Source organism: Anoplopoma fimbria, chromosome 18 (assembly GCF_027596085.1).
Source record: "Anoplopoma fimbria isolate UVic2021 breed Golden Eagle Sablefish chromosome 18, Afim_UVic_2022, whole genome shotgun sequence".
NCBI lineage: Eukaryota > Metazoa > Chordata > Actinopteri > Perciformes > Anoplopomatidae > Anoplopoma > Anoplopoma fimbria.
In genome coordinates this window covers 8,867,896-8,894,339 of record NC_072466.1, presented here as the reverse complement: position 1 = coordinate 8,894,339, position 26,444 = coordinate 8,867,896, and the positions used below count along the sequence as shown (strand labels likewise).

At 41.0% G+C, this 26,444-nt stretch overlaps 1 protein-coding gene across 4 annotated transcripts in view; it reads left to right on the top strand.

Moving 5' to 3' along the window:
* LOC129107193 (disheveled-associated activator of morphogenesis 1-like) overlaps nucleotides 1-26,444 on the top strand; it is a 48,114-nt gene that overhangs the window by 5,827 nt on the left and 15,843 nt on the right. For 3 of the 4 annotated variants that reach the window (XM_054618606.1, XM_054618603.1, XM_054618605.1), the window contains exons 2-3: nucleotides 21,045-21,335; nucleotides 23,284-23,373. In XM_054618606.1, the coding sequence (XP_054474581.1) occupies nucleotides 21,150-21,335; nucleotides 23,284-23,373 (276 nt within the window). In that variant the 5' untranslated portion in view covers nucleotides 21,045-21,149. Of the gene's footprint in view, nucleotides 1-9,375; nucleotides 9,709-21,044; nucleotides 21,336-23,283; nucleotides 23,374-26,444 lie in introns of those variants that run through there. The other variant, XM_054618604.1, reaches the window with a different exon arrangement.

Here is a 26,444-nt window from a genome sequence, read left to right as displayed (position 1 = left end):
TTATCATATTTTTAATGGATAGCAGATTAACTAACCGTTAAATGTGACGTTGCTATAACATATATATTTAAAATTCTTTATGTCTGCCCTAAGTGTCCAGAAACCTCTCATCCACACATCCAGAAGTTATTATTCCTCAGCACCGCCCTTTAATAAGTCGGGCCAGTCCATTCTGGTGAATACAATATCTCAGAAAAGCCTTGAGCAAATTTCTTCAAAGTCAGCACAAACGTTCACTTAACTCAAGGTTGAACTGAGTAGAATTTGGTGTTCAAAGGCCACTGTGACCTCACAAAACAGGCTAATTATGACAATTTCACACAAATATCTTAAAAGGATAAAATGATGACGTGATGACAACATGGATGTAAACTGTAACATGGCTGGTTGGTAGTGATTCTAGTTCTCGCAGTGATAGCAGGAAAACCCTAACCCTTTATTTTCACTTGTTTTATTCTGCAGACACAACAGTTTAGCTTTTTCTTATGAAAAATGTTGTCCTTAAGAAAATATATAAGACTGAACTACAGAATAAGTGAGATCTCGTTCAAATATACATTAACAGAGGACGTGCAGTTAATGGTTTTTTGCATACTGAGCTGTAATTTTCTCCCAAAGCTGAAAAGATGAAATCCTCTAACTGCTCTCATCTCAACACAGATATAAATGCACTATTTACTCAATAAACATTTGGTTTATTTCCTGGTTTAGTGCCTGTTATTTGGACTTACATAATTGTCTCAGGCTGTTACAATGTGTCACAGGACGGAGGCCGTACTTACTTGCTTGGTTTTGATCCTGCCTGAGGTCTTTTAATCGCTTAATGTTTTTCAGATTGTGCAGTTTCTTAATTAATAGCTTTGCTTTGTGTTTCCTGCTCAAGAGTGGCGTTCAGTTCTAGTTAACAAAGTTAGAAAGTGACTGTTCTCTTGCCAGACTGAGAGAATCGAGGCAAACCATCAGATTATCATGACAATGAGAATTAAAATTAATCACTTTTGGGCCTTAGCCGCAAGATGTGGAAGGAGTGTAGCCATGCTGCGGTTCAAACAAAGGGAGCATGTGTGTCTTGTGCGTGTGTGGGGGAGTCCCATAACCGAGATGTTGGTTTGGGAGGATGGGAGGGGGTTTTATGGGCCAAGTGGGATTCATGTTTCAATCCGTGCTCACCTCCATCCCCTTTGTCTAGGGCACATTATCAATGTTAATTCCCAAAGCAGAGATGCTGGAAAGAAGACGTTTTTTTTAAATGGGGTTTACAATTGTGGTGATCTTTGAGATAACTATCTTGTTTTTGTTGTTGTTGTGTTTTGCGGGAGAGCTTCCAGCTGGTTGGATGCCAGCATTTTGTCTGACATTAAATGTTGTGCCGTCATCAGTTCAGGCTGCTACTTGCAGTTATTATAATAACAGCTCAATCACGGAAAGCTCACTCGACAATGCAGCCTTTTACTTAGCCCGTATAAAAGCATTTTAATCTTTTAATACTAGTGGTCATGAGATTTCCTGGATGTTGTCTCTTATCGTTTGTTGTATCTAAAAAGCAGGCCTTTTCATCAGACCAAATATGAAGCTCAACTCCAACGAGATGACCTCACAAATCACCGTGTTATAATTTCAAGCCTCAAGGGGATATATTTATGCTTTAAAAAATACTCAGTGGACCATTTAGAAATAACATGTGTGCATGGATAAGCAGAGTATGCAGTACATCCTGTTTGATTCATCTCTTGGATTGGAGCATGTCAGATGCCAACATGTTTTCTCTCTGGGACACAAACCGAAGCACGTCTAACAGGCCTGGAAACAGCCTTGAAACAGCAGACAGATATCAGATTGAGCAGCAGACTGTGCTAGAGCATGGCAAGCTTTATCCTGCTCTTGAAATGCCGCCCCACCCTGCAAGAAGCTCGCTCAAGTTCCGACAAGTCATCAAGCAAAGAGCAAAGCCAGAACATTTTTTGCTTAAGGTTACATCTTTTATCTTTTGTCATTCATGAATTGGTGCAACTGTATGAATTCAAGAGTTCACGACAGCACGGAGCAAAGGATTAAGATTTGGCAAAAGCTGAATTCTTTGGAGCTGATCATGGATGGGGTTAACTCGCTTTGCAAAGAGGACTGCCTTGATTTAAGATAATCCTCTGCGTAATATATGGTAATAAATGCAGCCTTTGGTTTATTAGTTTCTCTCTCTCTGTTGTCTATTTGCCTCCTAAGCTGATATGTTGTTGGTATTTTTTACCATGGTTATGTTATTTCCCGTTAACTGAGTTGGCGTTTCTGGTGCTGGTAATGTCAGTCATGCACATTGTATAAAACAGCGCCTTTGTTTGTTTGTTTGTTTGTTTGTTGTTTTTGTCGTGAAGCACATTTGTGAATTCTTACAAACAACTCTCATGAAAGTAATGCATCCCAGCCGGGTTATAAACCAACACCGCTGTCCTCATTCTTTACTGATGCAGCATATCGACAGGTAGGAAACATTTCCTTTGTTATCTGATAGACAGCTGCAGTAGCAACTTATTCCCTCCAAGACCATAGCGTGTCCTGGGTTTCTTTGGGTAAAGTTTAAGGCGACGAGGTTCCCACAGTATAACATATCTGTGTGATAACAGTACTGTAGAAAAGCCGTCATAACATCCATGCACTCAGACAAAACCAGCTGCGTCAACAGCTAAAAGTTCTTCGGGAGTGATTGTATTACAGCTTTTAGTGGCAACCGTTCTCCACGTCCATATTTCTGTCTTTTTCTCACCATTATGTAACTTGTTATACTTTTACCTGTGTTTATGATATAGAGGTGATCATTAGAACAACCTGTTCAGATGTCAGTTCTTTAACACTTAAATTAAAATGTCATTTCAGGGTTGTTTTACATTTGTATCTTTCAGTCTGCTTTTAGGAGAATTAGAGTGGCATTAGCAGTGTACTGTTACCCTGAGTATTGTTTTGTTTGTTTCCCAGCAGTTGGTTTTGGGCAGTTGATAGCTAAGAGACCACAGGGCCGAGGCTGTCAGGTCGATCCTGTTAAACAGCAGGTGTCCTTGTTAACGTTCCCAAACATCCTTTTTCTGCTTTTCTGCTGTTTTGTTTTTTCATCGCACTGCCAAGCTCTTGGTTCAGGGTTCTCAGCAGATTTCCCTAGCTTTAATATTTGGTTTTGGCTCGTCTGGTCTCAGGTTGTTTTTCTCTCTGCTGAGATTATGTCACAGTCTGAGATAAGCCGCTTGTGGCTCAGCCATCCAGTCGTGCAAGATGGCCGCATACTGTATTCCAGCTTGGTTTCACCTTAAACATTAGTTCTGTTTCAGTCAGTTAGTCATGCGTCCGGTTGGACATAAGCCAGTATCACACCCCGTAAGGGCGGTCCCAGATGAGGTGGAGACGTCAGACCTTTTCACATGGATTCAGTCTGGTGAGCTAATTCTCAAAGCATCCATGTGTGACATTAGCTAATAGCCATGTTTTGAAGCTGTCTTCACCCTGAGAGCAGACTGGATACTGATTGGTTTATGTTGGATTAAGGTTACTCTATTGGCTTTTGTCTGTTTGTTATATGTTTCCTCTACTGTAATAGTCAGTGCAGTATATTGCCTCCTCTTTCTTATCTCTCTGCTGAAATCATTAACCGCTGATTTCTCAGCGTGGTGAGCTTGGCCTACATCTGGAGGGATCAACAAGTTAAGCCACAGCCTTTTTAACCCTCACATTCTGTCAATCCGTTACAAGCACGTTCCCTGCAGCTGCAGCCAGTCACTTCACAATGTTTCTGCAGCATTGCCTTCCATTACCACTGAGGAAATCTTTGTATCCTTAACTTCATCAGGTTGTGAATCAAGAAATTGATTTAAAATTTGATGGTTAATGATGTAGATCGAAATTCACTTTTTAATAAAAATGCTGAGTAATTATTTGACTGTTAATCACCCGTTCTATTCTATTTTGCATTATATATTATACATTTGTTTCAATATGTATAAATATAATATATATATATATATATATATATATATATATATATATATATATATATATATATATATATATATATATATATTTATAACTTTAAACAGAGATTAGTTCTGTTTGAGGGATAATCAACTGTTAGTTTATATTTTGTTTAATAGATAACAGAGCAAAGAAACTACTTAAAAATAAGTTTAGCAGTTGGTAAAGCTCAGCAATTTTAAGATAATCAGACTATAAAAAATCAATCTAGCTATTTTCCAGTGCTTACAAGTTTCATTTCAACTCCATCCAATGAGGAAGATCATGAGATTGAGTTTGAATTCTCCAGAAAACTCAAAACAGACTAATTTTGTGGGGATTTTTTTTCTCAAACTTTGTTTCAAGGCTGCAGGCCTTGCTCTCTCTCTCTCTCTCTCTCTCTCTCTCTCTCTCTCTCTCTCTCTCTCTCTCTCTCTCTCTCTCTCTCTCTCTCTCACACACACATACATCAAATTTACTTTATAATGAAAGCAAATTTAATAGATTATGGGTCAATAAATTTGGTCACCATACGTCTCTCACTCGTTTCCTCTGTTTCATTGTTGTCTGTTCTCACTCGTAGCTCTGCTGGTGGTTGAAGTCTCTGTTGTACTGGAGAGCATTTATGCTTTTGTTCCATTACAGTTTCTTTGAGAACTTAACAATAGTTGTGCACAAAAAATAAGCATAGGTCTGTTTCCATGTTGAATTAACTACTGGTTGTCAATCGATAATCAAGGCTGTTGTTGTTTGTTTTCTTCCGGAAAAGGGTCACGTGATATGGGCGTGACGAATCAGGGAAGGACACGCCGTGTCTGTTAAGACCCAATCAAGTAGCGAACACCGATGTCTAAGTCATTGTTTTAAAAAGTATGCAGTTGTGCCTGACCACGCTATGAGGTAACCCCGGAGTTTTTAAACGTACCCGGCTTCAGTAGCGTTTCTAAACTCCTTTGTTTTCGGTGCTCTTAGACGCCGGAGTAGTGTGGACTCTCAGTGTAAACGTAGCAAAAGATATGCGTTTTAAAATGGAATCGTAGTAGTGTGGATGTGGCCTAATCTGTAAAGCGTTGTATGCTTACTTGGGTTTCCTTTTCATGTTTGCAGTAGCTTGGCTCCGTTCTAAAGATTAGTGGATGCAGAAAGTGGCCTTCTGGGATGGTCCATTCTATTCCAGGGGGTAATTACAAGCTTTCCAGAGGGTGGGTAGAGACCAGTAGGACCTTTTTCAATCCTGGCATTTAATTTGTGAATGTTAGGGTCTCCGGTAAGGGAAGGGCTGCATGGATGGAATTTATGGATATAGCCCCACCCTAAATGAAACATATGTAAGGTTTAGCCCAGTTCCCCTCCACCACATGATACGAGCCATAATATAGCATTACCCCTTCACACATTCCTTGGCAGCAGTCAGAGAAAGAGTTTTCTTATAATAGGGTTTGTCAGTCATGATTCTGCTGAGAATATTCTTATCATTAGCATGTGGCAAAACTTTATTTCTTTTCCACTATTACTATCAGTTCCAGTCTTTTTGGTCTTTGACTCCATTTTTCCCCATTTGTCCTTTTCTTTCCAATACTACCGGCGAAACTCGGTCAACAGGCTTGTAATCACAGCTACACATCTACAATCTGCAGCCAATCAGATTTTTATGTTTACTTGCTTCTCCATTGATGCATTGCAAACTGATTTCCAATATTCAGCAGCTTTCAACTTTTATCTTCACTTTGTCAAATATGATGTCCCACAAGCAATGTTTGGGTTTGAGAAGCATCTGCATCTGTATTTTGGGTTTGATGGCTAGTGATTTGATTCTGTTTATTTATTATGCCTTGTTGCTATGTGCCTTTTTATATACAGTACCAGTCAAAAGTTTGGACACACCTTCTCATTCAATGGTTTTTCTTTATTTTTATTTTTTTCTACATTGTAGATTAATATGGAAGACATCCAAACTATGAAGGAACACATATGGAATTATGTGGTAAACAAACAAATGCTCAACAAACCAGAATATGTTTTATATTTTACATTCTTCAAAGTAGTTGAATGAGAAGGTGTGTCCAAACTTTTGACTGGTACTGTATATTTTTTGCATTTACATTGTTGGCCTGCTTGCTAGGTCAACAAATGATAAACAATCAAAAACGTTCAACAGCAACAGAAAACTGTTGAAAACCAGACAGAAAAGGGTAAAGTTGAGTTTTGTCTGCCCTTACATCCTTAATAATTAACAGAAAAGTGCGGTAAAGAGAGAGAAGGTTCACACAAACACATTTTTCTTTAGCCTTGAGTCTCTATGTGAGTAGTTGTTGTAGAGGATGTTTTTACTTCTTCTTCTTACCTTCAAAAGTGAAGATGCAAAAGCCTCATCATAGTGCTAGAATGAAGAAGTTGTCATGTATTATATCACTATAGCATGATTGATCCTGCTCTAAATGTAGTATTGTAGTAGTAGTGGTGTTAAATGGAACAGAATATATATATTACGAGTTTGGATATCGACGTCCTTTTTCTCTTTCTGCTTGCCAAGTTAAGATGGAAGTGTAAGGTATGAGGACATTAAAGCAATGACATTGTCCTCATACCTCACACTTGCATCTTAACTTGGCTTCTTACAGAATACAAATATGAGACAAAGAGTAACCTCTCGCTTCATATCTTGGAGGAGAGACTTTGATCATTGTCAGTTCCTGGAGACTTGTCACACAAAGCGTCTTACTGAAAAATCCTCCAACACAACACAGATTGGCACGACAACACCACTGTCTGTGAAAATGTCACCACCCACAGCGTCCCATACATGTCCTGTTGTATGTACCTGGTACCCTTGAGGTCACCGAAACATCAGTCCTGGCTTGGATGAAACGTCCGACCAGAACAGAAGCCCTCCATGAGAACCGGACCTGTCTGTTATTCCAGCTGCATGGCATTCTTTACAGAGGCAGCTACCCAGGACTGTACAGCTTCCACTGTTATCCACTCATGACGGCACCGGCTCGGCTCGCCATTTATGTCTGCAACACCAGACCCGCAGAGATAAACTGTTTCACACGGGGCCCAGTTTCTTTGGATCAAACTAGAGTGCAGTCTCAGTTATGGCCATTTTAAAATCAAAGCAGAACGTTGCAATGCTTTTACGGAGATTGTATAACATCAGCTAGCATGACATGTAACCTGGAAGGGGTCCAGAAATCTCTAAGCTGCGGGCAGCTTTACACGTTGGCAGCTGTTTGGAAACTTTGAAGTTTTAATAACCACAAAAATCATGTAAAATGATCACAGTGGTCCGAAATCCTTAATGGAAAGTGGTTGGTTTGTGCTGTTTTATGGTAAAAGGAAAAAGCAAGCAGCACTTCTAATATTGAGGTTTGCTGACTGTTCTCTCACAGCTGTTTAGGACAAAGTCAGAATTTTGCTTTAAGGCTTGATTTGTGACTTCCTTTTGGCAAAGAAGTGTCTGAGTCTGGATTTAGCTTGGCGAGTCGTGTGAATCCATATTCTCAGTGACGGTCTCAGTTCCAATTCATTTGATACTCCTCTGTGTCTCTGCAACATTTCCTGATAATGCTGTTTGGACAAAGCTTTGTTGCATGACAAAAAATACACAACAAAAGCGCTATGACGACTCGTTACTGTTATACCCTTCGGCAACGCTTGAGTCACTTCTCAAGAACGGGAAGTAAATGACACGTTGGTGACACTCACTCTGTCAATACCTGCACAGAAGCCTGTAGGGCAGATGACTTTTATCATGAGAACATGTCTGATTGTATCACCTCCTGCATTAACAAGGAAGAAGTAGTAATTGGTTTGGATGGTTCAAGAATTACCTCAGAGTTTAACCAACACCGCTCTCATAGTCTTAATAACACTGAAACATCATAAACCTCTTCATAAAAGTAGGGATGTCTTGACCCTGATTCCTTTGTTATTGGGTATTTAACAGCACCAACATCAACATGTACCTAAAAGTTGATTAAATAGGTGTCTGACACATTGAAATAACACCTGCAGCCTTCCTAATTCCACCTAAGTTTTAGCAATCGGCCTGATCCAAGTACTGAAGAACCTGATTCAGATCTTAACATTCATAAGCTTAAATTATTGATATGATACGGATGAAAGTTTAACCGGAAGAATCTGACTCCTGAAACTGAGAGACATTGTGGGAACTATAAAAACCATCCACAGTCCACTTGCGGTTGTACAGTGGTGTTATTGAGTGATGCTTCTTTTACCTCATGAACAATCTTTGGTTGAGTTCAGAGGAGACACTGAACACGGATCACACAAACAAGTCAACAGCCAAGTTTAAATTTTGGCCTGCCATCAACTTGCTCACACAATAAATGTTAATTTGTGGCAGATGATGTGACCGACAAAGGAAGAATTTAAAGTCTAAATCAAAACCTAAATGAAGCCCAGAGTTTATGCACTAGTTATAATGGGGTTTTCTGCGGGACAATAACTTTTTGGACTTCACTTAAGTTATGTGGAAAACACACAGAATGAAGGACCTGATTGAAGCCGTTCTTATTAACCTTTCTTTGCATTCGTTTCAAGCGAAGCCCTTTTTTCTTTTTTTTTTTTCCAAGAGCATCCTCTGCGGACAATTCTTTTCACATCTCCCTTACTTGGGTTGAGTCCAAAGAAAAGCACTTTTTGCAATGTAGGGATGTTTATGGATGCTGGCTGTTGAGAGTGAGCATCTAGCTGATATGCAGGAGTCATGCTTGTGCTGTAAATCATGTGGGAGTGTCAGGGATTGTTAAGATTAAAAATCCTCTGGATATTTTGTCAGTTGTCTAATTGTTGCAAGACTGTTTGGATGGAATATGTGCAATGTTTTAAGATTATTGTGCTGAATGTGGTTTTTATTATACTCAGGAGATGTTTATTGCAGAAGATGAATCTTTCTTTCGGTATGTTTTTAGCGCTTCTTCATTAAACTCGTCACGTCTGACACTTACATTTACACCACCCACATTTCACACCTTAGCTTTGTTTCCCTCCTGCAGCTCTCCAAACAAACTCGAACCAAGTTGTCCACAGCCAGTCCAGGGGGAGAGTGTGTGTGTGTGTGTGTGTGTGTGTGTGTGTGTGTGTGTGTGTGTGTGTGTGTGTGTGTGTGTGTGTGTGTGTGTGTGTGTGTGTGTGTGTGTGTGTGTGTGTGTGTGTGTGTGTGTGTGTGTGTGTGTGTGTGTGTGTGTGTGTGTGTGTGTGTGGGGGGAGATAACTGGGCGGCGGCCACGGCTTCGGCTGCATCCTATTAGGACTGGGAGTGTTGAAAAGGGGTGCGGCCTGGAGCCAGTAACATCTGTGCCTGTCCCCTCTGCCCCCATTGCATTCTGCAGAGAGACGGAGGTTAGGGAGGGTGTGGATCCGAGGGAGAAGTTCTCGCCGGCCAGCTGATTGTTTGCAAGATCCCAAACATCTCATGCTTTATGGCTGGTTCATCCCCTGTTTGCCCTCCGTGCCATCAGAGAAAACCTGCCTCCACATAACTGGGATTTTCCTTCTCGGCTGACTTTGACAGCCTCTGGGATCCAAGGTGCTTATTAGCGTCGACTTTGAACCTGCGTGGATGACATACCTCGCGTAGGAAATGCCCCGCCGTGTGTTGTGTCTTTCTGTCGACAGTGCAGAAAGACGGATACCGCAGTGAGTTGAGGATAAAGAGGGAATGCAACAGAGGCGAGCTCACTCCTGGACAGGGTAAGACGAGCGAAATGAATCTGCCTATTCTACCTCGTAATCTAATGAGTGGGGAAAGGAGGAAAGGAGTGCAGGAGCCGAAGCCGGCTGCTGATTGGAATGTGTGTGTGGACTACATGTGACCGGTAGATAGTCCGAGGCTATCAGTGTCTCTCTATGTGTGTGTGTGTGTGTGTGTGTGTGTGGATGAGGGGAGTCGGGGCTGCTGGTTTGCTTTATCACTCCCCAGGATACAGACTGGATTCCTCTCACCGAGACGTAGGTGATTTTGTCATGTCTGTCTTATTAGGAGGTGTCGGTGCGGAAAAATGGTGTTGCCCCTAGTAACTAGAGGAAAGGGGGGGGATGACGGGGTGCTCCCCGGGGCTGATTTGGTGGTGAGAGAGTTGTCCTGTGTATGCGGGGAATGCCCCGTAATGACAAGGCTGGTGTGTGGAGAATAGGGGTGAGGTGGCGGTGGAAATATGTGTTGGTGCACGGAGGCTACAGGCTGCTACCTCCCACCAGCGTCTCTCTGTGGTTTGCCGAATTCAGCCCCATTATCAGTGTGAAATGAGTGTGTGTGTGTGTGTGTGTGTGTGTGTGTGAGAGAGAGAGAGAGAGGAGGGCATACTTTTTTCCATGATGGGGGGGGGGCGGAGTGCAGATAATCAGGTCAACGTAAAGGAAAGTCACCTTGAGCAGAGAGCGGGGGTCTGCTGCTCGTTCACCTCATTTCCTGTCGCTGCCCATCCTTCTCAGGTTCCACTGTCTCTTCCTCAGCGTCTCTCTAAGGGCTATGAATACTCTACATCCCTTGTAAATACGATACAGCCTGATGTATAACAGGCGGCTGACTGACTGGTCCTTGCAGCGCTGCAGGATTTCATGCTGCCGCTGAATGAAGGCAAGCTAGATTTTACCCTGTAATCCTTAATGGTTTTGTTATTTGTTTTTTGTCTGCTGAATTAGAGAGACAATCCTATTTTCTCCCCCTATAAACATCCAGAGCAGATTAAAAAGGAGCGTAATGTGCGGTGGAAAGGGGCTTACATTAAACACTCACCCACCCAGCTTGCACCGGTCACCCTCCGTTCAGGTTACCATAGCAACTGAGAAAGAGGTAGGGATTTTTTAAAAACGGGCAGGCTGCAGCTCAGGGTATACTAAAAGAGATTATACGCACTGTTATTGATGATCTGAGAGGCTATCTGTTTTACTACTTGGAAATAGATTTGTTTAATATTGCTCTGTGCACAGCTGCTGTGCAAAAGACAATGTTTACTGTTCCTTCGTGACGGCTGCTGGCGCTTTTTATGTTTTGTTTATGTCGTTCAAAGTCCACAGCTCGTATATGAACTCACCAAAGGTTCATACTTTTCCTTTCTTTCTGGAATCTAAGCAGTTTCTCTTATTTTCCTGTTTTATATCATTCATATATATATATATATATATATATATAATATATATATATATATATATATATATATATATATATATATATATATATATATATACAATCTGTTTGTTTTGGTTGGTTATGGTCCTCATTTGCTTTTGACCTACTACCACTTTGAGTTGCAGAAACTGGAAGTTTCAACCATTTTTCTATGACTTTTAGTTGTTTTTTTCAAATGTTGATCAATTACTTTTAACTAATGATTATTGCTTATAATACTAATACCTTTAGCTCTGTCTGGGCGATAATTCAATATGATAATTGCTTTTCCATGGAATCATATCATGATGAAATCATATATGAAGATACACAATAACATTGGCTAAATAAATAATAACAAGCACATTCTAACTCCCATATTTCAGAAAATCTGAATTGATTGAAAGAATATTGCTAATGGGAATACCGCGTATGGATGCATGTCAACATTGTCACGGTATAGCTGGAATTTTTGAATATATTTTTTTCTACATATGATATGCATTGTTGTTGAGATATAAAAAATGATCTTTATGGGAATAGAAGATTATTGCCATTTTGCACAGCCCTAGTTTTAGTTTATTTTTTCTTCTGTGTAGCTGATTCAACGTCTCTGCTTGCTTGCTAATTAATTTTCACACACTTGCAATGCTAACATATGTTGCTCAAGTGTTACCACTGGCTCTTTATGTGCATACATTTTTTTTTTAAATTAAATAGTTTGCTTTTTAACAAATTACTTGAGCTACTCCAAAATCTTTCAATGCAACACCTGGCAAGTACCTACTGAGGTGTGAGTAACACTGGTTGAGAATTGCATTAACTTCTAACACTCTCAGTAGGACTTTCTCTTTCTGATTATCACCTGTTAACGGTGATAACGTAATGGATGTGCTGTAACAGGAATAATCTGATGACAACACTGTTAAGACCTTTCTCTTATAATTCATTCTCATAAAAGTTTTCTGATTCTCCATATGATAATACATAGCATTTTCAAAACATCTGCTCACTCACGTTGGTTCGTTAGATTCAAGACATTACACTTGTTCTTCCATCCAAAACATGTGGATACGAACCAGAATTGCAAATAAATATAGCTGAGAAAAACAATCTTGTGATTTATGACCCAAACTTTAACTGTATGAAAAAAACAGTGAAGCTGCTGATGTGAAATGGGCACGTTTTTTGCTGTGTGTTTTTAAAAAAAAAAAAAAAAAAAAAAAAAAAGAAAAAAAAAATAGTTCCAATTTTTCACCATTATGTAGTGACATGATACGTGCTGCTCATTGCTATTTTTAAACCAAACTATTCTTTCTCCAGTGTTTTGGGATCAAAGCCGACAAAGTGAACCCAGATGACTAAGCTGAAACCCTGGCAAGGATATTGTCGCCTGTTTGAGTAGTTTCCTTCTTTGCCCCGAGTCTAACCTCCACTTGAAGGGTTGACCCGAGGAAGAATGCTAACATGTTAAGAGTGGGGGGTTGGAGAGTCTGTCTGCAGAACGGGTTTGACAACGTTGCCTGCAGAAAGAGCAGCAGCCTTTAACCTGCTTTTTAATCTCTCTCCTCCCTACATTTCAGCTGCACACTCCCCGATCCTAAACGTACATTTTTGGCTTTGTGCTATTATTCATGCATGTAAGAAATAAAGGGGAATTCCACTGAAATACTTTTTAAGGAGTGTAACAGTGAATAGTTTTAGATAACATTGAGTCATATATTTTTCAAAGAAGTACATTTTTTTTTTGTCCAATCTGTCTCCATGGGCAATTAGATGATAATGAATTCTCACAAATTCATTAGGGAGATACATATGCATGTGTTAAAAGCATCCAGTATCTTTATAAATCAGACGTATGGTTATAGTTCTACTATAATACACCGCTCATTAAAGTGAGCTAGAGGGTTCCACAAATGAGATTCAGTAGTGACTGAATCCCTCCCAGGCAACAAAACAACTTAATTGTCAAACATCAGTTTATCAGCACCCCTCTGTTCATAAAAGAATGCTGTGGCCTCAGCATGAAGAATGAACACAGTAAGTTATTCAGCTTCCACTGATCACAGCCTTTATCTCTCATTCCTGTTTGATGATCATTTTTGATCGGATAATTAACCTTGACTGTTGAGAACAGGCCTAGCTAGAGATACACAGGCAAGTCTTAAACCAATCAGAGTCATCACATACTGGCTGTGACTGAATGACTCTGGGTGAGACGTGTGAAGACCACGAGTCTGTTTAATGGGGAAGGGTGTGGAAAACAATTAGATTACCCTAATGTGATCTGGATAATAGAGGTCCCTGCTTTCAGTTACAATGACACTGCAGTGTCTGTGTGTTGGTAACAGAGCCCAGAATAGAATTTAGCTTTACTGTGAACCATAAAATGTTATCTTGAATATTACAATAGGCCTAAAGCAGTACATAGACAGACTTTTATAGTTTTTTTTCTCACACCAACACGTATAAAACCCAAAGATATTCAATTTAGAATTAAACAAAACAGACAAAGATGGATCAATGAATAATCTCCTCTTGGAATAGTTGGTTCTACTTATAAATAAAGACTTGATTAAGAGGATTAGGTAGGTCTCATTAAAGCTTTTTAGCTCATTAGTTATTGTTTTTTTAATTCCAAAGCCAATAATAACAGAAACACTGCGGCAATGCCTTGTTCTTCCAAATGAACATGTCTATCAATGCGCAAGAAGATATTTGTTGTCATAAAAACTGGAAAGACTACCACACCAAAAGAAACGCATTATATTCCAGCGCATGGAAGTTTTGCACAACAGTCACAGCAACTTTGCCACAATCCACTGTCGCTACTTCAAAGTGCAACAAGATGTGAAGATTTTGAACCCGCAACCATGTAGACAAGAGACACTTCGTGTTAAATGTGTCAGCTGGTGGAAGAAATGCTTCCTTTGTCTGTCCCTGTGCGGTTATCCCTTTCTCTTGGCTCTCTCTCTGTATGTTAATCCTGTAATCTGAGAGCCACTTCAGCACTGCTCCCTCAGCCATGTGACATTAACGCTCCAGAGGCAATGCGTTGGTCACATCTAGACACACAAACCTATAACGTAAACGCACATGAGCACACAGGCAGTGGAGCCGAATAGTTCTGCTACTGTAACACTGCTGCTTTCAAACCGAGGACAGTTTTGACGGCTCTCTGATGTCTGATTGGTGGATTTTAATCTCCTCTTAACCTGCCAGTCAGCATTTCTGTCTCGGCCCAGTTGTTTTCTGATGTGCGTCCAAGTCTGCGTGTGTTTACTCAATGTGTACTTGGGGCGCCATTAAGTAATTGGCAGAACGAGCGTTATGTATGCTATCCAGCTGTGCAAGACAATTGGACAGCACTGTGCTGTTTGTAGCGTAGCTAAACCGGTAGAAAATTAGACAATGTGAAACATCACTTTCAACATGAAAATAATTGCCCAAATAGCTGCTGCTTGTTTTAAACAAGATGGGTCGGTTTACTTTCAGTTAGCAGTTATTAATGTTTGCTTTGAGGAAAAGAGATATTCCTTTTTTTGTTTCCATGTTCTGCAGCTGCATTGAGAAATGGAAACTCTTTCATTACTTTAGACCGTCGTTGCTATTAATTATTTTGTGCTTGACTTGGGTCAACACAGTTTGGAGTTTCACAGGTTAAGCAAACGCTTCGTGTCCAAACACTGGGTTTCTGATTGATTTTCAGCAGGGCAGCTCCGAGCTGAAAGGACTTCCACCAGCCGTCACTGTGGGACTCCCGAGCCTTTTGTTTGCAGCTGTCCAAATTGATCCACAATAAATGACCAAATGAGGCGCACAACTGACATGGGGGTTTCCAAAACTCCAGAAACCTTTTGAATACAGCTCACTGCAAATCCCCCAAATTATGAACTGTGGCTCCTTTATAATATAAGTACACTTTTATATTGTCAGTGTGGGAAACACTGTAATGCAATGTAGTCGAATAGTATGAAACGGCACTACCTACAATGTCGAGCTGCCTTTGCTTTGAAAATCCTGTAGAGAGATGATCACCAAATTGCAAGTCTGATCCATCCCAAATCCTAAATCAGAAAAGAAGATTAAACTTCTGTGCACCAAATGCCTTTCTGGTCTGCCTATAACACAGCTGCAGCTATACTTGCAAGCAGTCAGTTAACAGCGTTTACATGCTTTGTTTTTTTTCGTCATTCCATCTAAACCCAAAACAACACATGAAATACTAAACTACTATTTAGTGTTTGATTAAAAAGCATGAATGAATTTGTGCGCTCTTGGGTTAGAGGAATGGAATAATGTACTAATAACAGTAACAAGATACTTAATTCATTCCATTATCTGTGAAAAGTTTTTGTAATTTGCTGGCTGCAGAGAAAGGTCAGGGTCAGACGATACAATGCCCCTTGAGCATGGACATTTCATAGAGGTAGATTATTTCTAATTAGCACTCGAGCCCAGGAGAGAAATACTTTATCTCTTCTCAAAACAATTGATGAGGTGAAGCAGCCCTGTTGCCTAGTATTGATTGTTATTACTGCTCTAACACTCACATTCTCATCCAAGGTTTCCTCCATTACTTTAAACTGCAGAGCTACTTTGCTCAATTAGGAACATCGGGGAGTTGTTCTACTTCGTCTTGTCCCAACCATCATTAGTGCTGCGGATGATTCAGGCAGCCATAGCAGCCGTAGATATCAAAAATTAAAAGTACATCTCAGTTTGCCAGAAACTGCTGATAGATGCCATCTGGTGTAAGAGAAGGTATTTCACACATCTGCTTTCAATACACTACTATCCACTGTGTGCTCTCTCCAAGGTTGGATTCCTGCTCCAGCTTTAAGTGGACCTGTTAGTATGGATAGATTATAGACACAAAGCCACCTTTTTATGACAGCGTTTATTTTATGATGGACTATTTAATAACTATTAGACTATATGGGTTTATTTGGATTGGTTTTGGTTTAAAAACAGACTTTTTGTTTTAATGCGTAGTTTGATTGCACACATCTGCAAATTCCCCTCCATGTTTGACAGTATTCAGTACTTCGACTTGCTGCTATTATCTGTTTCTAAGTCCTTGGATACCAATACCACAAATTTCACTCGGTAAACGGTCAATTTTGGGGCAATTAAGATTATCTACCTCATAGGAGTACTGTTGCACTGTTAGATTGGCTTTTGTACAAGCAACCCTAGCAGGACCAGAGGAATAAAACCCATCATTTTCACTACATAGTTCAACATGAATGTTTATGCTATTTGACAAACAATATAGATCTTGAAGTAAGCTTGAACAATGGAGGAGGCTGAAGAAAAATAATAATGGACAGAACAAGACGAGAACAGAAGAATGAAGCCAGCTGGATAGAAGAGTGTCGGACCATCCATGAATTCTTGCTCTCTGTCCTTCATTCCTTTCCACACATGTTTAGTAACATGAGCGTCTCTCTGTGTTTAGCTTAAGATGCTCCTTCTCTGCTTCTGCCTTTTCTCCAGCGGACCTGACACTTGTGCCGGGTTTTTTTTAGCAGAGAGGTCTTGTTCAGGCACAAATGCACGGGCTCACACTCACTTTACAAACACTGGGACTCTTTTTACAGTCTGGACTCACGCCAGATCACCCGCCGAACCACATGGTCACGAAAACAACAAGGCTATCCAAGGATAGAAATCTCCTATAGACAAAGAGAGGAGTGTTTGTGTGGATACGGGTGGGCGGGTTTAATTATTGGATGTGTATGAATGAAGTGAAAAAAGAATGCCTCGTGCTGTAAGAAGCCTCCTACAAAAGTCATGATGTTTCTCCAGTACAGTCCGAGAGTGGATTTATGTCAGTATAAACAGCATTCTTCTTGATTATGTGGAAAGTGCAGCTGTTACATGGCATTATCATCAACTTGCAAACTGTTTCAAACATGCCTGCTACAAGGATTCTTTCTGGAAATGAGCATTCATTCTGCTAACTTTTACTGCTTGGACAGCTAAGGGTAAGTTCGAAATGCGTGAGTTGTACATGCTGGTTTTGGGATTTGAAGTAATCCGTGTTTCTTTCCTATTGTAGCAGGTGACAGTGGAAGGTGTTGTTGTATGGGGGTTGTTCAGGGTCACGAAGCTCACCTGTCTATGAGATGAATGTCCTCTTGTTCTAACAGGCCTAACTGTTATGTTGGGAACCTTGACCGTCTGACTGACAACCTCCGGAGGGCTAATGTCGGAGCACTTCAAGTCTCACAGGTTAACAATTACAGCATAAACACTAAGTCTTAACAGGGTCACAGTCTGCATGTCCAAACCACGGCTGTATGAGGAGAACTGGATACAGAGCTAGAGGCGGTCCCCTGTTTAGTCCTAGGAAAGTTGCTTATTGATGCATGAAGTTTGACTTCCGCGTGTTAAATTCAGATGAAAATAGCTGGATCTTCCAGCGATCTTCCACATCCATGGAGCCCATAGAGCAAGAGCATTAGTTTTCCTTTAACCCGCCTCCCAGTCCTCATCCAGCTTCTGTATCAGGCTCATGCTCATGAATGCTCATTTGGCTCTTAGTGCATTTACAACTTAGAGGACCCAATCATTAAAAAATCTATTCAAGTGTTCGTACTGGAAAGTTTATTTATCCAATGATATACAGACGCGTTCTTCCCAATATAAGACTATGGGAAAATTGCCCGTTTGCGTCAAGTGACGTACTCGGAAGTAGTAATTCCACGGGTTGGCAAATATTTAAAATGAGTTTGAAAGCCTTCCGCTCTTCCTAGAGGCCTGGTCCGAATCTTAAAACGCTCCCTGTCTTTGTGTTCTGCGTCTTTGTACCCTCCCCACATGGCAGAGCCGCCACATCCGCAGGTCCCTGTAGCTGGACGGGGACCAGCGCTGTCCCACTCTGGCTCAAGAGTTTATACAAAGTTTATAGCTCGCTTTAGCTAATGGAAAAGATGGGCAGTTTTGTGGACTAATATGGTCAAAGAGGGGCTTTGAATTTCTTCTTCCCTTCATGCTAGAATAGATGGTGAGCGTGAAGCCAAGCAGCTGCTGCTGAGGCCTCTGGTAGTCTATTTGGAAAAGTCAAGGATGTGTCAAAATAAATACACTATTCGGTGTGTAAGTAAGGGTGAGCTGCTGTGTACTTTATCTCATGTGTGGCCATGTGGCCTCAGGCACTTTGTCTGTGTAGTGCACTATACGCTCTGCATAGATAGGTACTTCTGTCGATATTTAAAAAAGAGTGGATATCCTAGTGATGGAAAGTTGGCTATTGTTAGTTTTGTTTGACAATTTGCCAGTTATTACTAGTTTGTTGGCCACCAAAAGTAAAAGTGGTAATTTGGACTAATGTCTTGTGTGTCTGATTAAGTGGTCATTTCAATAAATCATTATCAACACAGTTTACCTTGGAACAAAACATTAAATTGTGAAACGGTATCTTATCTTTGTGCTTTTAAGGGTTTTTGTTATATTCCTTTGTGGGATTTGCTTGTTTTGCTTTTGTTGGCATCCGCATATTAAAGGAGACATATACAAAAAAAAAAAGATTAAAACACATTTCAGGGTGAAATATGAGAATAATACAACATATTTTAAGATTTTCTTGTGGGAGGAAAAAGTCTCAGACAGCTTCAGCGGCTGTTCCATATTTGAAAAGTACAGCTGCTGGACAGCAGATGAACCAAAAAAGTGACTAAAATGAGACAGTGATGGCATCAGGCTTTCTTTAGATAGACCACAAAATGGATTTTTTTAGGGACTCTGCTCATACAAAGTTGCCACAGGAAATGTCCTCACTTCTCCTTTTGAAAGAGATAACTTTAGCTGTCTCTGTCGCCCAGCCCAGTGAGCGTAGTGACACAAAATCTTCGATTACAGTGAAGAACGTGACAGGACGGGGTTGAATTTGGACTGAACACACGTTGCGTTCTGTCTGGGCGAAACCTCTGACTTTTAGGAAAACACAAAGTAAGGTCAAGTTAACTTGATGATGTTCAGCGGGCTGCCGGTCACCAAGAAAAGACTTCCACAAATTCCTGCAGGTCAGCGCAGCCTCTGTGGTCATGATTCTTGGCATCACAGCGTTCAGCACAACAGGGAGGGAGACTGTTTTTGTGGCATGTTGACGATGGTTTCCTCGTGGTTATCCGGACACCACGTCTTTATTCGCCAGACAGCAGAGAGGTCTTGTGCACTTTACTCCATTATTCCTGCTTGGAGTTGAGCCAGCAGGTTTGAGAGCTCGCACTGCAGCTGTCTCCTCTCTTACTGAATGTGTTTGTATGAACTAGTAGTTTGTTACAAATCAAACTTGTTTATGTTTTCAGTAGTGAGATTCGAGGTCTGTCTCAAAAAATGTTTTACCAACAGAGTAAACTGTCAATCTTAATGTTTGAATACCCCTAACAAGAGAACCAACTGCTCCAGATACAGTTCATCTGATCCCAGGTCAGAATACCGTCTAAAGAAAAGACATAAGGGCTGTAACATTTAACAAGACTAACAGTAAACAGCTGTGCAAGTGGCTCTGTGAGGCTCTACTATAGCACAGCAATGCTTAGAGCTACATTTTAAAAAGCTAGAATGGCAACATGCTCATGGTGACAATGCTAACATGCAGATGTTTAGCAGGGCTAATATTTAAAATGTGCATTATCTTAGTTTAGACGTGTTAGCAAGCTAACATTTGCTATAAATAGCACTTAACACAAGCTACAGCTGTGGCACATATGGGCTATAAACCAAAATACAGGACAAATTATTATTTTAATCTGATGGTGGTACTAAATTCATATTTAATGGATCACTAAAGTTATTAGAAATGGTCCTCAGGTGAGCATGAATGCCTAAAGCAAATTCATATCAATCCATTGAAGAATTTTGAGCCGTTTTACTCAGAGCTACAGTTGTTACATTCATATTGGCGCTAAAAACCATCCCAAAAATACCCCCTAACATTGTTTGTCTGTTATGCGCTCAACCCTCCTCATCAATGCTGTTCATTTATGACAGCTGATCTCTATATATATATGTTATATATGATAGAGAGGAAGGGCAGATGGAACATTTGCTATTTTACTGGTGAAAATGCAGCTGCTGGAGACCAAACCATGTGTGTAATCATGCCTACGAAGTCAGGAGGGCCAGGAAGGGAAAGTCTGGTGTTGATGGTTATCAGGGTGATTGAAGCAGTGTATGTTAAAGTTTGACATGGACTCACTTGTCCTTTAAACAACACGCAGGCCGACCAACATACTGTATAGTCTCAGGGTTTAAAAAAAGGGCCTGTTTTTTGCTCTTAACACACAATGACCGAGCCAGCCTACAAAACCACAAAAGGCCTCACACACCTCTTACCGTGGTCATTGTAAACACACCCCTTTAATCATTCCTCTTTAGGTCTTTAGAGGAAAGCCGACGCTGAATAGGAAGGAAGGGGAGATGAAAAGGCCTGAATCAACTAATCCTGGCAAATTATGGTCTCCATTTCAAACATCACACCCTCCCGGGGCCCTTTTGTGCAAACCATATAATGAAATCTTTCAGTGCTGACCTTCACTGATACTGTGCATTGTACTTTTCCTACAAAAGTTATGACTCTTCATCATTAACCATCACCAGGGCCAGAGGGTTCGGTTGTAACAGTGGAGAAACTTGTAGCCTTCGTAGATTTTGTGCTAGTCAGGAACAGTTCTGCTAATGTCAACACGTCCAAGCCAGTTTGTCCTTTAAGTGTTACTGAGTGGCTTCGGTTTTCTTCAAGATAAGACAAAGTATTAAAAAAATGTGCATGTGTTAGTATTTATGGGCCGTATGATCTGCTATTGTTCCTCTGTCTCTGAGAGAACTCTGCTTCTGTTCAGATTTTTGCATGTGCCGGTTTAAAAAGCACCAACTTAAGTGTTTAACTGTCCCTTCTCCTCGTCCACAGAACTCTCTGACGGAGGCCACACTCTGAGGTGGAGGAGGCTGTTAAAGAGGCCCTGAAGGAGCCTCCCACCCTCCCTACCCGACCAGCCGGACGCATCGGACAGCCATGGCTCCTCGGAAACGGGGCGGCGGCGGCCGTGGCGGTCTGTCCTTCATCTTCTGCTGTTTTAACAGCAGCGATCACCCGGAGATCACCTACAGGCTCAGGGAGGACTTCGCCCTGCAGGCCATGGAGCCGTCACTGCCGATGCCCGGATACGATGAGCTGGATGGCATGTTCTCCGAGTTGGTGGTAAGATCTTCATTCTGCTGTTCCTTCTTGAGGAAATTCTGACCAGATTCATTCTAAGACTTCAAAAGAAACATTTAATTTAGGTTTTAGTCAATTCATTTCTAAATTCTACAGCAAATCCCTTTTGACTTTGTAGTTGAAGTCTTATAAAGCATAAGCAGAGCCTTAGACCTCCATTGTTGTAAACAAAACAGTTGAGCCACATCATTGCACTCTATGATTTTTGTTTTTTTATTACCATGAGCACGACCACTATACTTTATTTTGGGTCAATCCCACACATACCATCGTGTGGCTGTGACTACTGACTAAAGCACCAAATGTTTATGAATATAGTACAAATAGTCCCCCAAAAACGCACCATTTGCTCCTGTTTGGGTACGTTTGCCAAAAACTACAGTGCCCAGCTGTTAAGGGAAATTATTTGAGTCATTTTCAAAGGTTTAGATTTCGAATTAAGTTTCAGACACGCTAGGGGAATTCAATTGTTTGGGTTTGAACAATGCACGTTTAACATCTAGCATAACAGATAATATGTATTAAAGTCAGAAGAAGTCTTTTAAATATAATCTTTCATCATTATTTACACTCTGTTATATTTTAGGATATTCCCAAATAAACGGTCACTTCCTCCCAGTTTACACTAACTTGTGAATAACGGGGCCAGGCTGCTATTCTTCTTCTGTCACTTCTAATTTGTCGTGCTCTCCTCTCTCTCCTGCCCCATTTTCCTCTCCCGTGGTTGCCACAGTAATCTAAGCATGACATTTTTGCACATCAATGGACCTCATTCAGGAGCTCTTAATGTCTCGGCCTCCTCAATCTGCTAATTGCTTGTTTTTGTCTCCCACCCTTTATGAAGACATAATTGAGTAAGTTGAGTGTGACGACAAGGAGGCTCTCAGTTGCTCTGTTTACCGAAAGAAAACAGCCACGTGCTTTTCTCTTTGCCCGGTATAAGCCACCATGTGCGTGCATAATCTCAACGAGCTTGCTGGGAAAAAAAGACTCGCGTTGTGGAATAACTTGGGGCCATCTGCTCTGTTACGATCAATTAAACCCGACCTTTGAACTTGAGATTCAGTGAGAAAAGTTTTTCCAAAAACCTGCACGTCAATGTAGAGCTTCTTTTCCATCATACATTCTCAAACAGAACATTAATGACAAACTTTTTGCTGCACAAAAACACAAAGCTGCAACAAAAAAAAACCAACATTTGAATTATGATAGAAAACAGATAACTTTCTGCACAAATCTACCATTAACTGTTTCCCCATGACTGTAATATAAAATGCTGATATCCAACGTCGAATTTAATTGTATGCCTTATGCTCAAAATAAACATTTCAGATATTTCTTAATCGTATTGAGATGTGCATTTAGTGTTGAAATGCCCTCTGGTATTTAGTCTTCCCAGCAGCTCCCTCTGTGTGCCTCTGTGGAATATCTGTTAAACGTCGTGACGCACATGTTGTCTCCAGATGTTTGTTACCACATGTCGAGGAGACAGACCACGCCTTATCTCTTTTTTTCCCCCCATTACTCACACGTATAACGCCTGCAAGGCATCTGATTTGATTCAGAGTCATATTGGATTTGACGATGAGAGCACCCAGTGATATCCAACTGATCGTGGAGAGATTTAGCACAAACCCATCTCAAACTGAGTCCAGGGCTCTGTTGCAACAGCTCCTGGCTGGCACATGTTTTTATTTTGGGGGGGGGGGCAGATTTGATTTATGTGGATATTTTTAAATTTGCAGCATGATGGTTTGATAGCTTGTAGTCTGTGAGCTGTGTTTTGTGAATGATGCTCTCTCTCTAATCATTTAATATGATCCTCTCCATACAGGCATCAGTAATAGATTGTGAAGACATAATATTTCAAAATGTTCCTCTTCCTTTGAACATTTCTTAACCTTATCTGCATTTTGTCCCCACTCTGCAGGATGAGCTCGACCTTACAGAGAAGCACAGGGAAGCCATGTTCGCTCTGCCTGCAGAGAAGAAATGGCAAATCTACTGCAGCAAAAAGAAGGTAAAACACTTTCACTGCGCATTACGTCAAACCACACATCAGCCTCCACAAGCTCCTGCCTACTGGCTGCTCTCGCTCAATAATATCTGCAAATATCCTGCCAAGTTTGTGTAATCGCCTCCCTTCATTGATTTGTTGTTACCTGAAGCTGTGAGTTTTCTAAAACACAGACCACAAAACGTTGTATCACTGTATTCCTCTGCTCACAACAGACACGAGTGTGTTGCCTGCATAGTGTTTCTGTCGAATGCAGGGTTTTTTAATCTTTAAAATAAGGTGCATACAAGTGCATATAAATGAAAATGCACACATTAAATAGCAAACTAAACTGCCCATTATGTGTTGCAATGGAAGACGTGCTATTAATAAACATACAATACATTTCAGACACACCACTCCAGTACCACCAAGAGTACTTTCTAATAACTTTATTCCCCAGTAGGTTATGTATCTCTTCAATAACAGTCACTTTCCTCATCACTATATAATAAGTCTGCACTGCCCTTTCAAGGCTCCACCATGAATAACCCACCTAAGTGGATGTTACACAAGGTGGATATAAAAATAGTGATGTGTAGAGGGAGTAACAGAAACCCTAAATCGAGCCTTTTCCATTAGATAACCCACTAACAGAGAAGGCAGTGCCAGGAATCATCAATTACTGAAATATATTGCAGTATCAGGTTCCTTGTGACTCCAAACTGTGTTTTTTTCTCCCTTGTTCTTTTCTCATTGTTCGACTGTCCTCCCTGATTCAAGAGAATGTTTTTTTAATAATGCGGTTTCTCCTTGTAGATAATACACCTGTCTTTATCAAAGCACTCGTGTAGCCATAACATACTATACCACACTGTGACAGCGTCATGTTTTATTATGTCTTGCCTTCATGATAAAAGGACCGTCAGCTGTTCTTCATTTCCCCTATATATTAATTCCTGTCCTGCATCCAGGAAAACGCAGACGCCTGCTCTAGTTTAGATCAACTGGAGTTGAGCTTTCAAGCCACCATTGAATGTGCCCTCGCATTTTTACAGCGTTTTTTTTCTGAAGGCCATAGGTATGAGTGTGTAGGATATCCTGTCCTGACTGATATGCATACAGGGCATGCTTTTCCTACATCCGGTTACAGACTGGAGGTGAGGAGAGATGGGATTTATTGTGATGATTGTGAGTGTACAGTACAGGTCCTCAAAAAACTTTTTTGGACCATCAAAATAATACATAATGAATACTTTAACATTTTTGGTGTCGCTAGTGTTGCTAGACAGATTGTGTTACCTTTAGAGGGAGCCAGGCTAGCTGTTTCCCCCTGCTTGCATCTTTACACTAAGCTAATCTAACTGGGTTAGTTGTAGCGTCATTTTTTTACCACACAGAGAGTGGTATTAATGTCCTCATCTAACTATCAGGAAGAAAACAAATGATAACATTTCTCAAAATGTTAAGCTGTTCCTTTAAAGATCCATTTGTTTGTGCCAATAATGTGTAATGAGTCAACAACTCATTGTAATGTAGAAACAATATGTTTTGAGTCACTGAATATAAAAATAGGTCTAAGACCTGCATCACAATCCATGATGAATTATTCCTTTTTGGCTGAAGACTCACTTTGTTTGAATATTGATGCTTTAATCACTTTGTCTGAACACAGCGTCCCATAGCCCGCAGCTATAAGGCGAGAGAAGGTAGTGGAAATGAAAACAGCACGGTGTGTGTGCTCCCATTTCTACTTTATCCCGATTAGGTGGCCTCATTAGGAGTCTCAAGTCTCAAGGCCCGCTTCGGATATAAATCCTAAAATGTTGCACTGCCTCTGTTCAGCATTCTAGAGGTAGTAATGCACTGTGGTTTCAGTGTTGGTGTGAAGGTGGAAACAAATCTTAATGTGCTGCATCGACCTGCAGAGAGAGGGGGGAGGAAGGAGTTACAGAGAGACATCAATATTGCTGACTCGGCAGCCGGCTCTGGCCCCGACCCAGACAGATACAAACTCATCTACGCTCCGAGAGCGTGTGTGTGTGCGTGTGTGCGTGTGTGCGTGTGTGTGTGTGTGTGTGTGTGGAGAAGAGAGGCAAAGGATACGGTCGGTTGTCCAAGGCAAACAGGAAGGCTTCACTTCCACAGGTGCAGCTTTTGTGGAGGAAGGTGGGGTCATTACCAGGGCGCTCTGAGCCCGCGAGTGATAATGACGCTCTTTTTTTTGCCAGTGGTTTCCCGGCTTCAGACGTCAGGCCCGGCCTGAAGGAGATAAGTCAGTCAAAGCAGCAAAACTTTGGCTGTTTGGTTTGGCAAAGGCACCTGAGCCGATGAAATCCTGCTGCAGAGAATCAGTCTTCCTCCTCCTTTGTCGTCAGCTCTCTTGTAGATTACATCATCTGCCAAGAAGCCGATTTACTGATCTGGTTGTTAGCAGAGATTTTACAGTTAGGTTTCAAATTTCATCCCCCCCTCCAAAAAAAAAACCTTGTTATTTTTGTGAGAGGACAGAGCTGTAACTTAACTTCCCTTTCAAGCAGACTCTAAATAACTGAGATTGATTCCTGTTTCCTAACGTGCCTTTGATCTTTACTTTCTAAAATGTGGAAAAAATAAACTCCCAGAAAATGCACTCCCCTCCGCTTTTCTCTCTCATCATGACCCTAAATAAACTGGAGACATGTCAGCGTTTGAAGAGTGCTGACTTCCGAGTTGAAACACGAACTCTTTAAGATGAGAGAGGAAGCGGCCCCACCTCTGCGTCGGCTCCAGTAATGGACTGAACTTGGTCCAGCGCCGGCATGGTCAAGCTGGCACCGGACCTGAGTGGAACAGCAGGACCAGACCTTCCCGTCACTGCAGGATCCCTGCAGACCAGCCAAGGCCTGCAGTTTCTGTCGGAGCAGCCCGGTCTCTACAGGCCACTTTATTAACTGACGCCCAATTAGTTTCTGATGGTCACAGCTCGCTTGTGCTTAATGGAGCCAGAGTTAAAATGAAACTCCGGGGGCCCTTTCATGTACCAGCCAAGTTCATGGTCAAGTCATTTTCTTCTCAGTGTTTTTTACCTTGAGTTAGAAGATGTAATCATTTAA